At 54.2% G+C, this 14738-nt stretch overlaps 1 protein-coding gene across 7 annotated transcripts; it reads left to right on the top strand.

The window, feature by feature from the left end:
- The first annotated feature begins 3381 nt into the window (after positions 1–3381).
- SUPT5H (SPT5 homolog, DSIF elongation factor subunit) lies at positions 3382–14285 on the top strand. Of its 7 annotated transcripts, none has more exons than XM_074306836.1 (30): positions 3386–3517; positions 4535–4639; positions 5192–5357; positions 5792–5857; positions 6593–6604; positions 7079–7148; positions 7313–7381; positions 7473–7538; positions 7839–7869; positions 7969–8037; positions 8691–8942; positions 9380–9469; positions 9570–9640; positions 9838–9943; positions 10221–10314; positions 10408–10544; positions 10625–10780; positions 10858–11004; positions 11078–11224; positions 11298–11423; positions 11552–11636; positions 11726–11839; positions 11940–12042; positions 12166–12293; positions 12437–12542; positions 12643–12801; positions 13070–13232; positions 13394–13597; positions 13743–13838; positions 13963–14285. In XM_074306836.1, exons 2-30 carry the CDS (start codon positions 4556–4558, stop codon positions 14104–14106), a joined length of 3261 nt encoding a protein of 1086 aa, XP_074162937.1. In that variant the 5' UTR covers positions 3386–3517; positions 4535–4555; the 3' UTR covers positions 14107–14285. The 7 variants fall into 7 exon arrangements, with proteins under 7 accessions (XP_074162939.1, XP_074162941.1, XP_074162937.1 ...); XM_074306834.1 differs by having other exon boundaries at positions 5189–5357; XM_074306835.1 differs by lacking the exon at positions 3386–3517 and adding an exon at positions 3539–3557 and having other exon boundaries at positions 5189–5357.
- The last annotated feature ends 453 nt before the right edge of the window (positions 14286–14738 follow it).

Here is a 14738-nt window from a genome sequence, read left to right as displayed (position 1 = left end):
AACTGATGCTGAGTGAAGTGAGTAGAACTGGGAGATCATTATACACGGCAACAACAAGACTATACCATGATCAATTCTGATAGACGCGGATCTTTTCAACAATGAGATGAACCAAATCAATTCCAATTATTCAATGATGAAGAAGAGAGCCAGCTACACCCAGAGAGAGGATAGTGGGAACCTTGTGTGGATCCCAACATAACATTCTTACTCTTTCTGTTGTTGTTCATTTGCATTTTGTTTTTTCTCATTTTTTTCCTTTCTGATTTGATTTTTCTTTTGTAGCAAGATAACTGTTTAAATATGTAAAAATATATTGGATTTAACATATATTTAACATCTTTAGCATGTATTGGAGGGGATGGGGAGGAAGGAGGGGAAAAATTGGACAAAAGGTTTTGCAAGGATTGATGTTGAAAAATTACCTATGCATATGTTTTGTAAATAAAAAGCTTTAATAATAATAAAAAAGGAAAGCCTTCCCTAACATCTCCTATGCTCCAGTACCTTCCTTCAGTTAATTTTAATTTCCTATTTATCGTGTATATACCTTATTTTGCATATATCTCCATTATTGATAAGCTCCCCAAGGCCAAGGACTGATTGGCCTTTTTTGTTATCCCCTATGTTTTAACATCAAGCTTGGTACCTGAGACTAATAGTTGCTTAATAAATATTTACTGATTGATTCAAAAAATTCAAAATATATTTATAATATTAATAGTATGGGAAAATATGAGATACTAAACAAATGCCTTCTACTAGACAAGTGTGTGTGGTCTTGATGCCTAAATCAGGGAGAGTCAAAACAGAGAAAGTTAATTATAGGCGACTTCCTAATGAATATAGATGCAAAATTTGGAAGAAAACATTGACAGAGGCTTCAATGTCATATTAGAAAGGATAGACATTCTGTTGTGTTTCTACTGTAAGTACAGTATTTCTTCACTAGTAGGAAAACTTAAAATAACAGACCATATGAAGAATAAGAAAAAACAAATCATACTACTATAGCAATAGATGCAGAAAAGAAGAGCTTTTGACAAAATACAACACCCATTTCTGTTAAAAATACTAAAAAATATAGGAATAAATGTATTCATCTTTAATATGGTAAATAGCATCTTGCTGTCCCCAAGAGTTAATATTATATGTGATGAAAATAAACTTGAGGCTTTTCTAGTAAGATCAGGGATAAAGTCTATTATCAACCCTCTTACTTGATATTTTTTAGAAATTTCAGCCCAGAGTCAGGTAATTTCATCTTCCTGAGTTCAAACCCAGCCTCAGATACTGATTAGCTATATGATGTTGGGCAACTCACTTTACCTTGTTTGCCTCAGTTTTCTCATCTGTAAAATGAGCAGGAAAAAGAAATGGCAAACCATGCCAGTGTCCTTGCCAAGAAAATTCCCAAATGGGATCATGAAGAGTTGGATACCACTGAACAACATTGGGATAATAATTATAGACTTAAAATTTGGGAAAAGATACTGGCAAAACTGGAAGTTTGCCAGAAACTAGACTTAGTTAGACTCACAATTCACACTATGTATCAAAGTAAACAAACACTAAATGGATTCATATGTTAAATAGAAAATGTCACATTATAAACAAATTGGGAGAGCAAGGAAAAAATTTGCTTTCAGATCTGGGGAAAGAGTTTTATGATCAAATGTGGATAGAAAAAATTTTAAAATGAAGATAAAGAGATGAAACAAAATAAGATAAAAAGGGAAATTTAATTACATAAAATGAAATAATTTTTGCACAAACAAAACCAATCCAGTGAAGGTTATAAGGGAAAGTTATTTGGGGAAAAATCTTTGCATAAAATTGATCTGATGTCATTTCCAAGATATACAAGGAATTAATTTAAATCGATGAGAGCAAGAGCTATTCTCCCATAGAGAAGTGGTTAAAGGATGTGAAACTCAATTTTCAAGGGGAAAAAAAAAATCCAGGTTATTAAAAAAAATTTTTTTTGGAAAAATAAATGCTCCAAATTTCTAATTAAGAAGTTTAACTTTGCCCATCCTCAGCAGATTGGCAACGTAAGCCATAAGAAATGACGAAACTAGGGGCAGCTAGGTGGCGCAGTGGATAGAGCACCAGCCCTGAATTCAGGAGGACCCGAGTTCAAATTTGATCTCAGACACTTAACACTTCCTAGCTGTGTGAACCTGGGCAAGTCACTTAACCCTAGCCTCAGAAAAAGAAAAAAAAAAAAATTACGAAACTGAGAGTTTCTGAGAAAGGATTGAACAAATGAAGAATTAAATGGAAATATCAATTTACATGGTGATAAACAGCAGCATAGAGACAAAGTTTCTCATAGACTGCCCAACCTCGTGACCGGACATTCAGGACTTGCCATAGGGAGACGTACTTTTTTCGGTTTTTTAGGCAATCTAGCTGAGGTGACTTGCTCCGGGTTCTATGTAGAGTGTCAGCGTGTAGTTTGGATCTCTTGGCCTCGGGACTTCGGAGCTTTATGGGCTGAACCACCTAGATGTCGGCTAGACACACCCCTTTGTTCTGATTTTTTTTTTTTTCCACTACGTGACTACGTAGCAATGTTTAAGATAATTATGCATGCATAACATACACCAGATTGCGTGCAGGGGGGAGGGGAGAGAAAAAACTTTGGACTCAAAATCTTATAAAAATGCAAAGTTGAAGACTAGTTTTATACATACTTGGAAAAGCAAAATACTGTTTTTAAAAGCAGACATTTTTGACCCCGACATTGCAAGATTTTGTTCTTCTTGAGTAGGAAAGTGTGTTCCAATTTTTTTTCCAATGCAAGGGAAGGGAGACAAAAAATGCTGGCTAGAGAAAAATGTAAAACATAACCAAAAAACCACCCCCAAAGCCACGGGCTGCGAGGAGCGGAAAGGTCCCCATTGGCCGAAGTCACACTCTCGGCCTCAGTTTCCTTTTTTGTAAAATGTAGGATGAAATAATGATGCCATTTTCCTTGGCCCGGAGGTAGGAACGAGGGGCAAGAGCGTTTTGAGAAAGGAAAGGCAAACAGCGTCTCGGCAAGCGGTGACGCACAAAAGGAGGGCTCCGCCATCCCGGACGCGGAACGCGAAGAAGCACTCCAGGCCCTTAGGCTCCCCCCGGAGTTTGGCCCTTCTGTGACGTCACAGGAACCCCTCCCCCCTCGCTCCAGAGCCCACGTGCGCTCCTCGCACGTCAGACGTCCTCTTTTTCTCTTCGGCTCCAGCCTGCCCCCACGCTCTTCCGTCTTTCCCCGCCTCCTTCTTTGCGTCACGTCCGGTCTCCTGTGCCTCTCCTAAGATGGCGCCCCTCGGCCGGAAGTCGGTGTTGTTTTCTTGCCTCTCCCAAGGTGGCCGTCGCGGTTCCGGTTCTCGCGAATTCTCGAGAGATAAGCCGCCCCAGTCACCGCCGCCGCCGTCGCCGTCGCCGCCGCTTCGTCTGACGTCGCGTCCGCCGGAGCCGGAGCCGAAGCCGCGCAACCCGGGAGTGGGCGAAGCTGACCCGCCCGGGGGTAAGGCCCGCGGCTGGAGGGACCGGGAGGAGCTGTGCGTGTGCCTGTGAGGGGCGAGTGGGGCCTGGCGACCCCGGGAGGGCGGGGGGGAGGGGGAGGTGTTCGGCGAAGTGTGAAAATAAGTGTGTCGGGGCGCCCCGCGGGGGCGACTGCGCGAGGATGAGCGTGTCCGGGGAGGGCGGGGGAGGGAGAGAAGTGTGTCAGGGAGACCCCGCGGGGGCCCTTGCGCGAGGACGTCCGGGGTAGTGTAAACATTAGTGTGTCGGAGGCCTGAGGGCGAGTGTGTCAGGGGAGGCTCCGCGAGCGTGTGTGGGGAGGAGACGAGTACTAGGGATCCCCGAGGACGGGAGGGGGGGCTGTTAGGATGCGATGGGGAGCGGCCAGAGGAAGGCCACAGGAAGAGCAAGTGTGTGCAGTTTGTGTGTGTGTGGGGGGGCGGCTGTCACGGCCTGTGGCCCTGGTGTGTGTGTGTGTGCAGGGGGGCGGGCGTGTGAGGCAGGATGCCGGCCCAGGAGGGTCCCTGGGAAGAAGGGGAACTGGGGGGGCATGGCCCCTCCCCCCCCTGGAGGGGATGCACCCTTGACCCAACCCCCCTATCGTAGGGTCCCCGGTCCTTTTCACCTTGATTAATCAACCCCAGTTTGGGACCCCCAAAGGCTCCCCTCCCCCTTCTGGACAGCCTTTGCTGATTGGCCCAGTTGTCAACACCCCTCCCCCACATATTGGGGTTACTTTGTGTTTATTTTTGCTCTCACTGTGTCTGGCTGCTGTATTGCATTTGGAACTCAGAGCTCAGAATGGGAGGGGTGCGCCTCGAGCCTGGGGGAAGAGGAGTTGTGTATGGGGGGGGCAGGGCGGTCCTCAATGGCTCCTTTGTGTGTTTGGAGGCAGAAACTGGGGGTTTGTGGGTAATGGGAGCAGAGGGGGCGTGAGGATTGGCCCCCTGGGGGCCCTCTTGGTGTGAGAAATGAGAGGGGTGGGGAGCCCTTGGCCCTGACTCAGACCCTCTCCCTCCAGTCTGACCTAAAAACCCAGAAGATGTCTGACAGTGATGACAGCAACTTCTCTGAGGAGGAGGAGGAGGACAGTGAGCGGAGCAGCGAGGAGGCAGAGGAGGTGGAGGTGAGGGTTGGGGAGGTGGGGGGCCCCACCTTTGGAGGTGCTCGCCAGCCCCCTCTGCTGGCTTCCGGAAGCTTCTGCTGCTCAGAGCATCCTGGGAAGGACCCCCCCTGCACCTGCAGCCCTTTGGCCCAGGCCTGGGCCTGTGATTGGTGGAGGAAGGGAGGAAGGGGGGGGGCTCAAATAGAGAGAGGACTTTGGAGGCAGCTAGGAGGAGCAGTGGATGGAGCACTAGCCCTGAAGTCAGGAGGACCTGAGTTCAAATCCAACCTCAGACACTTAATACTTCCTAGCTGTGTGACCCTGGGCAAGTCACTTAACCCCAACTGCCTCAGGGGAAAAAATTAAAACAAAAACAAAGGTGGGGCTTTGGCTGTAGGATCAGCTCCAACCTCTGGCTCTGAGATCCCAGGCCCTCTGAAGATCCTCCCAGCTCCGGGATTCTATGTACGGACACCTTGGCCGTAGTCCCAAGGAGTAGAGGTGGGCCTCAGGGGGTCGTCTGGATACGCTTTTCTTCTGTCTCCCCAATCATCACCTCCATCCTTCTAGCAGGTAGAGGAGGAGCGAAGGAGTGTGGCGGGCAGTGAAAAGGAGGAGGAGCCTGAGGAGGAAGAGGAGGAGGAGGAAGAAGAGGAGTATGATGAAGAGGAAGAGGAAGAAGATGATGACCGTCCCCCTAAAAAGCCAAGACATGGGGGGTTCATCCTGGATGAAGCTGGTGAGTTGAGGCGTGGGCCGCACTGGGGAGCAGGCCTGCGCTCTGCGCACATGCCTGGAAAATGTTGGATTTGGGGAGATGAGGTCCATGGACACTGCCCAGGACCCAGATGTCTCCAGCTCGTTTCTTTGCCCCTTTTGCTAAGGTTGACGCTCTGAACCTCTTGTATGTGCACGTTTTTTAAAAAACATTTGACTTTTTCTGTATTTCCATAGAATTGGTAGTTTTCCATATTTTATGCAAGTAGCAAGTAGTAGCTTTTCCCAGACTGCTGAGGGGTCCACAGTGCAGCAGGAGCCTTTTGCTCCCAGGGCCTAGGCTCAGGAAAAGCCCTTCAGCCCCTTTCTTCTCCTGGCTCTCAGTGGGCTGGGCTTTTTGGGGGTGGGCTATAAAGCACCCCCATCTCAGTTCCCTTCCTTCTGGGGCCTTTTCAGATGTGGATGATGAGTATGAAGATGAAGACCAGTGGGAAGATGGAGCGGAGGACATTCTGGAGAAGGGTAAGTGGCAAAAAGAGGCCAGCCTGCTGTGTCCCCCAGCTCTGCTGGTCCTGGGGGGTTTGGGGAGGCCCCCGGATTGGGGCTCAGCTGGGCAGGGTGGGGATCTTAAGCTGGCCTCTACTTCCTGGACAGGCCGAGGAAGAAGGGGAAGGAAAGGGGGGGGGGGGGGCGGGAAGATGGAGCATCTGAGATTCTAAGACAGGGCCCTTCGGGGGAGGAAAGCCTAGAGCCTCTCTCCCCTTGTTCTGCATCCCCCTCCTTGAACACCCTGCTTCTTTCTGCTGCTACATGAGAGACAGCTCTCATACCCATTTCTTTTAGGCACGTGAATGGGGGGGGCCTTAGGAGTGGGTATATTGGGGAACTTTGGGAATACTGACCTCCTAGAGAGGTGTGTCATTTGGGGATTGGGGGTGGGTCCTGCCCTCTCTGGGTTTCTCTTCTCTTCCTGTGCCCTTTGGCCCACCTCAAGCTGCCCCCCCGCCCCTCCCCTTGTTTTCTCGTGCTGTGCGATTCATACATTTCGGCTTTCCCTGTGCCTCGCCTTCAATTTTGATTTTTGTCCTTCCTATGTTCCTTTACCCATTATTCCCGGTCCCTTCCCTGGCCTGATCCCACCCCACCTTGGTTGATTTTGCTGATATAATTTGGCTCATATTGTGTCTGCTCACGCCCTCCACCACCACCACCACCACCACCACCACCACCACCTCCACCTCCACCTCCTCCGAGTAGAAGAGATTGAAGGTAAGAGTCTGGGGTGTTTCACCCCCCAACCCTTCCCCTTCCTCCTGCTGTCCCCTCTACAGCGTAGCCTCCTGATGGCAGGGGAGGGAGGAGGACCCTGGTCTGGGGCTCATCGGTACCAGGGAAAAATCTGTTTGCAGTTTAGGATTCTGGGATGTTCGTGTGTATTTACTGAGGGGCGTGCATCAGTGACAAGCACGGTCCAGCTAGCTGGCCCATGGGTCTCTGCTCTAGGTACCCATGGGCTGGACAGGTCAGGGCTGGCCAGGCTCAAGGCACTTCTTAGCCTTGATTATCATCCAGGTTTTCTCACCCCCTTCCCCAATTGGGAGCCGCTGTGCTTTGGCCAGCTCCTTCCCCTGGCCAAGCTCAGCGGCCATTTGCAGGGATGCAGGTCATCCTGTTCTCCCGTCCCCTGTCCCGCTCACTACCACGCCGAGCTTCTGTCCCACTGGCTCTTGGTCTCTCTTGCAGCATCCAACATTGACAATGTCGTTCTGGATGAGGACCGCTCTGGGGCCCGGCGCCTACAGAATCTCTGGAGGTAACTGGGGTGCATGGGGCAGGCCTTTAGCTTTTAGAGACCGGTCTCAGTTCTGCCATACTGGGAGACCGTGGCAGGTCTTTTCTGTAAAACGCAGCTACTGATGGTTTCTGGTCCAGTCTCAGTCCTGCAATTTGTAGGTAATGTTTGCCTTGCCGTCACAGGGACCAGCGAGAGGAGGAACTGGGCGAGTATTACATGAAGAAATATGCTAAATCATCTGTGGGAGAAACGTAAGTGGGGCAAGGCCGGGGGTCAAGGAGGTGGGATGCTGGGGGGCAGACTTGGGGATTCCTGAGTTTGACCTCTTCTCTCTCCTCACAGTGTGTATGGAGGGTCGGATGAGCTCTCAGATGACATCACTCAACAACAGCTGCTGCCTGGGGTCAAGTACGTGGGGTTGGAAGGAAGGGATGGTGGAGGGGATCTCAGGGATCCAGGCTGGGGACCCGTGGCCCTGAGAGACAAGCCAGCTGGAAGGGCCCTGTTGGGCCAGGCTGAGGGTATGGGGGCAGTGACTTCTGGGATGCCGACTGGTTGTGAGAGGATCAGGAAGGGGGTGGCTTTGGGGCTGGGTCCTTAGGGGAAAGGAGAAGCTTCCTCTAGAATTTTCCAGGTAGGGAGGTGATAGAGGGAGCTCTACTGTGGGGGGGTTGGACCTCAGGAATGGCCTCCTTTCTTTTTTCTCAGGGACCCCAATCTGTGGACTGTGAAATGTAAGGTGAGTCTTCTGGCCTGGGGAATGGTATTGAGCCATAGGGTGGGCTGAGACAGGCCCATTTTTTCTCGACCTTGTCTTACTTTGGACTGTCTTTCCTAGATTGGGGAGGAACGAGCCACGGCAATCGCCCTCATGAGAAAGTTCATTGCCTACCAGTTCACAGACACAGTAAGTGGTGGTTGCTGGGAAGAGCCAGGAGGATGTTCCTGGTAGGGATGGTCAGTAATGGAGGATGGGCAGGGAGCCTGCCCCTTCCATCCTTCTGAATGGAACCCCAAAATGGGGGAATCTGGATCAGGGTACAGAGAGTGAGATTCCCCTTCCTCAAAAGAAGTTGTTTCTGCTCCTGGAAGGTCCCCTGTGACTCTCCCCCAGGTTTGGGGTAATAGTGAATAGTTAGGCTTTAGTGGGGAGGCTACCTGCTGCTGCGCTGAGGTGGGAGAGGCCTTCAGGAGCTCTGACATGCAGTGCCCTCCTGGTTGCAGCCTGGGAGAACTCGCTTTCCCCCCATCTGACCAATGGGGCCGGCCTTCTTGCTTTCCTCCCATGAGGTGTCCGAGGAGCTTATTCAGATTTGGCTTTCCAGAGGACTGTACCCTTTCTGGAGAGCAGTTGTGTCTGAATGCCTGCCCTGTACCCAGGCTTCCAAGGCTATGATTAGCTAGATTGACCGATTTGGTGACTCTCAAGAGTTGAAAGGGGCCTTGAGTAAACATGGATGGGGGGTTGAGGGGCTTGTCCTTGGAGGGTCCCCTGGCCCAGGCAGGCAAGGACAGCCCCCTCCTGGGCTGCCATCTCATGGGAGGCATTTCCTCTCACAGCCATTACAGATCAAGTCAGTGGTGGCTCCAGAACATGTCAAGGGTTACATCTACGTGGAGGCCTACAAGCAAACCCACGTGAAGCAGGCCATCGAGGGGGTGGGCAACCTGCGCCTGGGCTACTGGAACCAGCAGATGGTGCCCATCAAGGAAATGACGGATGTGCTCAAAGTGGTTAAGGAGGTCACCAACCTCAAGCCCAAGTCCTGGGTCCGCCTCAAGAGGGGCATCTACAAAGACGACATCGCCCAGGTATCGAGGCTAGGGAGGGGCCTCCCTGGGAGTGCCCCCTAAGCTGGCTCGGTCAGAAGACGCCTGTGCCAGGGGTTGGGCCTGCGTGGTGGTGACCCTACATTCTGCTGGTGCATGGGGGGGAGGGTGGACTGGAAGTGCACGGAAAGTGACCGTAGTCTGACCTGAGCTCTGCCACGAGGCCGTTTCCCTGGACTTGGGTAAATTAAACATCTTTCCATCTTCTTCTTTGGGTCTTGTAGCAAACTTGTGGTGGGGGAAAATGTAGGAAAAATGAGCCCATTCTACAGATTAGGAAACTGGGGCTCCCTGAAGTGACTTGCCCAGAATCACATAGTCTTCCAGTGTTGGATGCCAGAAATCCAGACTCCCCCGTGTCCCAGGCAGCTTGAAGGCAGCCCTGGGTGCCTCCTTGACGTGCCTCCCCCTCCTTCCAGGTGGATTACGTAGAGCCCAGCCAGAATACCATCTCCCTCAAGATGATTCCTCGCATTGACTATGACCGCATCAAAGCCCGAATGAGTCTGGTAGGGAGGCTGAGGTGGGCCTGAGGGGGGTTCTGCCGTGGGGCTCTCTCACACTCAGAATTGGTGCTCAGCGTCCTTCCCTCTTCCTACATCCTCACAGAAAGACTGGTTTGCCAAGAGGAAGAAGTTCAAGAGACCCCCACAGCGATTGTTTGATGCTGAAAAAATACGGTAAAATTCATCTGGGAACTGATTGTGGGCTGCCCCTTGACTTCCTGCTTCTGCCCCCTCCTGCCATCTTTGCAGGGCGCCGTGGCCTTGGAGGGAGGCTCTCCAGGTTGCTCCTCGGTGAGGGCTGCCATGCTCCCCTGAGGAACTCTTGGGGGTTTCCCCTCATTTTCTGTCACCTCATGGTCTTCCCATTCTAGTTCCCTGGGAGGAGATGTGGCTTCTGATGGAGATTTCCTGATCTTTGAAGGGAACCGTTACAGCCGAAAAGGCTTCCTATTCAAAAGCTTCGCGATGTCAGCAGTGGTGAGTGTCTGCGGGGGCTGCCAGGCTCTTGTGGCAAAATTGCTCTCTCAGGCCCGGGCTATCGGGGCCCAGGACGCTTCTAGGCTGCTTCTGCGGCCTGGCTTCTGGAGCTTGGGCCCATGAGCACTTGCATGTCCCCAGCCTCCTTTCTGGAGGACACAGGAGGGGTCACGTTCTTGTGCGCTCTGCACCCCTCTTCCTGTGGCTCCCTGGGGTGAGGACGCACTGGCAGTCGCGGGCCCTCTTCGATTATCCCCTGTCCCTCTCTTCTCCTTAGATCACAGAGGGTGTGAAGCCCACACTTTCAGAGCTGGAAAAGTTTGAGGACCAGCCAGAGGGAATTGACTTGGAGGTGGTGACTGAGAGCACAGGTAGGAGCCTTGTCCCTGGGCCGCAGGAAACCCCCACTCGCAGGAGACCCCAGCCCCCGCTGCTGTCCTCACACCCCTCCCTCTCCACTCTAGGGAAGGAACGGGAACACAACTTCCAGCCTGGGGACAACGTGGAGGTGTGCGAAGGCGAGCTGATCAATCTCCAGGGCAAGATCCTGAGTGTGGATGGCAACAAGATCACCATCATGCCCAAGCATGAGGACCTGAAGGTGGGCTGGTTGGCCCGGGAGGGGGGGGCTCCCAGGGCAGGGAGCAGCAGCCCTCACGAGCCTTTGGCCAACTTTCCCAGGACATGCTCGAGTTCCCAGCCCAGGAGCTGCGGAAATACTTCAAGATGGGGGACCACGTGAAAGTGATTGCTGGGCGATTCGAGGGCGACACGGGCCTCATTGTGCGCGTCGAGGAGAACTTTGTGATCCTCTTCTCCGACCTCACCATGCATGAGGTAGGGGCGGCCTGTGGTGTGGGGGGAGGGAGGGTCTGGCCAGGGGCGCCTCCTTCATGCCTCATCTCTCCTCACAGCTGAAAGTGCTTCCCAGGGACCTGCAGCTCTGTTCTGAGACAGCCTCGGGCGTGGATGTGGGGGGCCAGCACGAGTGGGGAGAGCTGGTGCAGCTAGATCCCCAGACTGTGGGAGTCATCGTTCGGCTGGAGCGGGAGACCTTCCAGGTAGGTGAGGGGAGGCCGAAGGGGGAGCCCCAGGATGCTCTGGGCGCTCACCCCAGCCCTCTGGCCCCTCTAGGTCCTGAACATGTACGGGAAGGTGGTGACGGTGCGGCACCAGGCAGTGACTCGCAAGAAGGACAACCGCTTTGCCGTGGCCTTGGACTCTGAGCAGAACAACATCCACGTCAAAGACATCGTGAAGGTCATTGACGGCCCCCATTCGGTAAGGATGGGGCCGGACGCCTGAGGGAAGCGGGGGAGGCCCAGGGCCACATTGACTCTGGTTGTCTTCTCAGGGCAGAGAGGGAGAGATCAGGCATCTGTTCCGGGGATTTGCATTTCTCCACTGCAAGAAGCTGGTGGAAAATGGCGGCATGTTCGTCTGCAAGACCCGCCACTTGGTGTTGGCAGGAGGCTCCAAGGTAGGGGGGGGCTGGAGACCATCTTGGAGGAGTAACTAGGGTGGCCCTCATGCCATAGAGATTTTGAAAGTGGGGGAGGAGGATGGGAAAGGACACCCCAACTCCTGCCCTCCATCTTTCTCGCCTAGCCTCGAGACGTCACCAACTTCACCGTGGGGGGCTTTGCCCCTATGAGCCCTCGGATCAGCAGTCCCATGCACCCTAGTGCTGGAGGTGAGTGGAGTGGGGGGGCCAAGATGGGTGGAAGCAGTGGAGCAGCGTGGGCAGAAAATAGACGAATCTCTGGTCATCCCCTCTCCTAGGTCAGCGGGGAGGATTTGGCAACGCCGGCGGCGGGGGGATGAGCCGGGGCCGAGGCCGGAGAGATAATGACCTGATAGGACAGACTGTGCGCATCTCTCAGGGGCCTTATAAAGGTGAGACTCAGTGGGGGTTGGGGGGTGGGGGATCCTGATTGGCTCTTGAAGATGCAGAGCACGGACAAGCCCCAATCCCTCCTGCTCCTTCCTCACCCAGGTTACATCGGGGTGGTGAAGGACGCCACGGAGTCGACGGCCCGAGTTGAGCTTCACTCGACCTGCCAGACCATCTCTGTGGATCGTCAGCGACTCACCACTGTGTCAGTAGGAGGGGGTGGGTCTGGGCTTGGGAGGAGTCCCTTGTGTTCCCTTTTCGGGGGCCCTGACCCCTTTGTCCATCAACTGTACATCTCCTCACGCCACCTTCCTGTGTTTGCCCACAGTGGCTCCAGGCGTCCAGGGGGCATGACTTCTGCCTATGGACGGACCCCGATGTATGGCTCTCAGACGCCCATGTATGTCCAAGGTTCCCGGACCCCCATGTACAGTTCACAGACCCCTCTACATGATGGTAAGACCCCTCATCCTGGGGCTGTCAGAGGGCTGGGAAAAAGAAGGGGGGTGAATGTGTCAGCACAGTCGCCTGCCCTCGAGGCTGATGTGAGCACAGGGGGGCTGGGGTGGGATCTGAAGGACCCTTTGCTCCCCACGCAGGCAGTCGCACTCCACATTACGGTTCCCAGACGCCCCTTCATGATGGCAGCCGCACGCCAGCCCAGAGCGGTGCTTGGGACCCCAACAACCCCAACACGCCATCCAGGTAAGGTGTGGTCTGGGCGGGGGGCTCCGGAGCTGCTGTGGGGGCGTGTGAAGGGGCAAGAACGCTTCCCCTTACCAACCTTCCTTTTCTCCCCATGCAGGGCAGAGGAGGAGTATGAGTATGCCTTTGATGATGAGCCCACACCATCCCCCCAGGCCTATGGTGGGACCCCCAACCCACAGACACCAGGCTATCCAGACCCTTCATCCCCACAGGTCAACGCGCAGTATAACCCCCAGACTCCTGGAACTCCCGCCATGTAAGTAAGCAGGCCCACCCACCCACTTTTCCACTTTCCCCAGATCTCTCCGACCTTCAGGTTCTTTGTCTTGGGGCCTCCCCATCTTTGACCCTTGTCCAGGCTTTTCAGCCTTTACTATTGGCAGGGCACAGTCTTAGCAAATGTTTAACAACCCAGCTGAAAGCCCAGGAGGGGAGTTATGGGAAGTGGTCCCATCCGGCCGCTGCCCACCCCCTCCTCCCTGGGCCGCTGGCTGAGTTGGGGCTTCCTTCTGGCTTCTCCCTAGGTACAACACGGACCAGTTCTCACCCTATGCAGCCCCCTCACCACAAGGGTCCTACCAGCCCAGCCCCCAGAGTTACCATCAGGTGGCACCGAGTCCTGCTGGCTACCAGAACACCCACTCACCGGCCAGCTACCACCCCACGCCCTCGCCCATGGCGTACCAGGTGCTGACCAGAGACCTCTGGGGAGAACAAGAGCCAAGTGGGAATGGGCCGAGATCCCTGAGGGACTTGGTGCACAGTAGGTGCTTCATGATGTTTATTGAATCAAACGATAGACCATAGCTGGACTAACTGGGGCATCCTTCTTTCCTTTCTGACTCCAGGCTAGTCCTAGCCCTAGTCCAGTGGGCTACAGTCCAATGACCCCTGGGGCTCCATCCCCTGGTGGCTACAACCCTCACACACCAGGCTCTGGTATTGAGCAGAACTCCAGCGACTGGGTGACCACAGACATCCAGGTGAAGGTCCGAGACACCTACTTGGACAGCCAGGTGGTGGGACAGACAGGCGTCATCCGCAGCGTCACGGTAAGGAGCAGTCCCAGGCGGCCGCTTGAGGGGGCGCTTATTTCTGGGGAGTAGTTGAAGGGGGGGGCAGTGGGAGTGGGCTTCCTGAGGTTGGGCCTCGGGCCTGCAGGGGGACTGATTGTCAGATGCTGTTTCTCCCCCCCAGGGTGGCATGTGCTCCGTGTATTTGAAAGACAGTGAGAAGGTGGTCAGCATCTCTAGTGAACACCTGGAGCCCATCACTCCCACGAAGAGCAATAAGGTGAGGGCATGGGGCCCTGAGGGCGGCGGCACAGCCCGGCCGGCAGCCCTTTGCCTCCTTTCCCAAAAAGGCAGGCCCCCTTCCCCCCTCCCAGTGGGGTCTAGCTCCTTGTGCTTTTCTGCAGGTGAAGGTGATCTTGGGAGAGGACCGGGAAGCCACTGGAGACCTGTTGAGCATTGACGGGGAGGACGGGATCGTGCGCATGGACCTGGACGAGCAGCTCAAGATCCTCAATCTGCGCTTCCTCGGGAAGCTCCTGGAAGCCTAGGGGAGCCAGACGCCCCCCAGCCAGCTGCCCTGGGAGACCCAGCCCCCCACTATTTTTGTTTATCCCTTTTTGGAGAGTCTCTGCCCACCTCCCACTGCCCAAAACAGGGCCGGAGCCTCCCAGGCAGCCCCCCACCCAGCTGGCCCCCTCTGTGCTCTGAATAAAAGATGGTTTGATCACTACTGTCCTCATGAGTCTGTGGGGATTGGGGGGGGGGTTAAGGGGATGGGGGGCATGGGAGGGGTTAAGGGGATGAGGGGGAGATTGGGAGTCCCCTCCCCGGGATCTCGCTGCCCCATCCCCTCTCCATGAGGTCCCTCTCCTGCCTCTTGTGGCCCCTGGGAGGAACTCTTAGAACACTGGCCCCAGGCCGCCCTCCCGGCCCTGTCGGTGAATCCCCCTTGTGATATCCTTGTCCAGTTAAGTCCCACATCAGCCTCCTGCTCCCAGAGCCCCCACCTGCAGACTTCATCCGGGAGTCTCACCCAGGGGCTCCCACGCCTTCAGCGCCCAATGGGAGCTCCCCCCAGAGGTCAAGGCCCTTCCTATCCCCCCAGCCCCCACCCCGCCTTCCCCGGGACGGGCTAAGTCTCCTCCCTTTTGGCTTCCTGCCCCCTCCGAGGTCATTCATC

The sequence above is a fragment of the Sminthopsis crassicaudata genome, chromosome 3, assembly GCF_048593235.1.
Source record: "Sminthopsis crassicaudata isolate SCR6 chromosome 3, ASM4859323v1, whole genome shotgun sequence".
NCBI classification, from domain to species: domain Eukaryota; kingdom Metazoa; phylum Chordata; class Mammalia; order Dasyuromorphia; family Dasyuridae; genus Sminthopsis; species Sminthopsis crassicaudata.
This window is presented reverse-complemented; position numbering and strand designations above follow the sequence as displayed.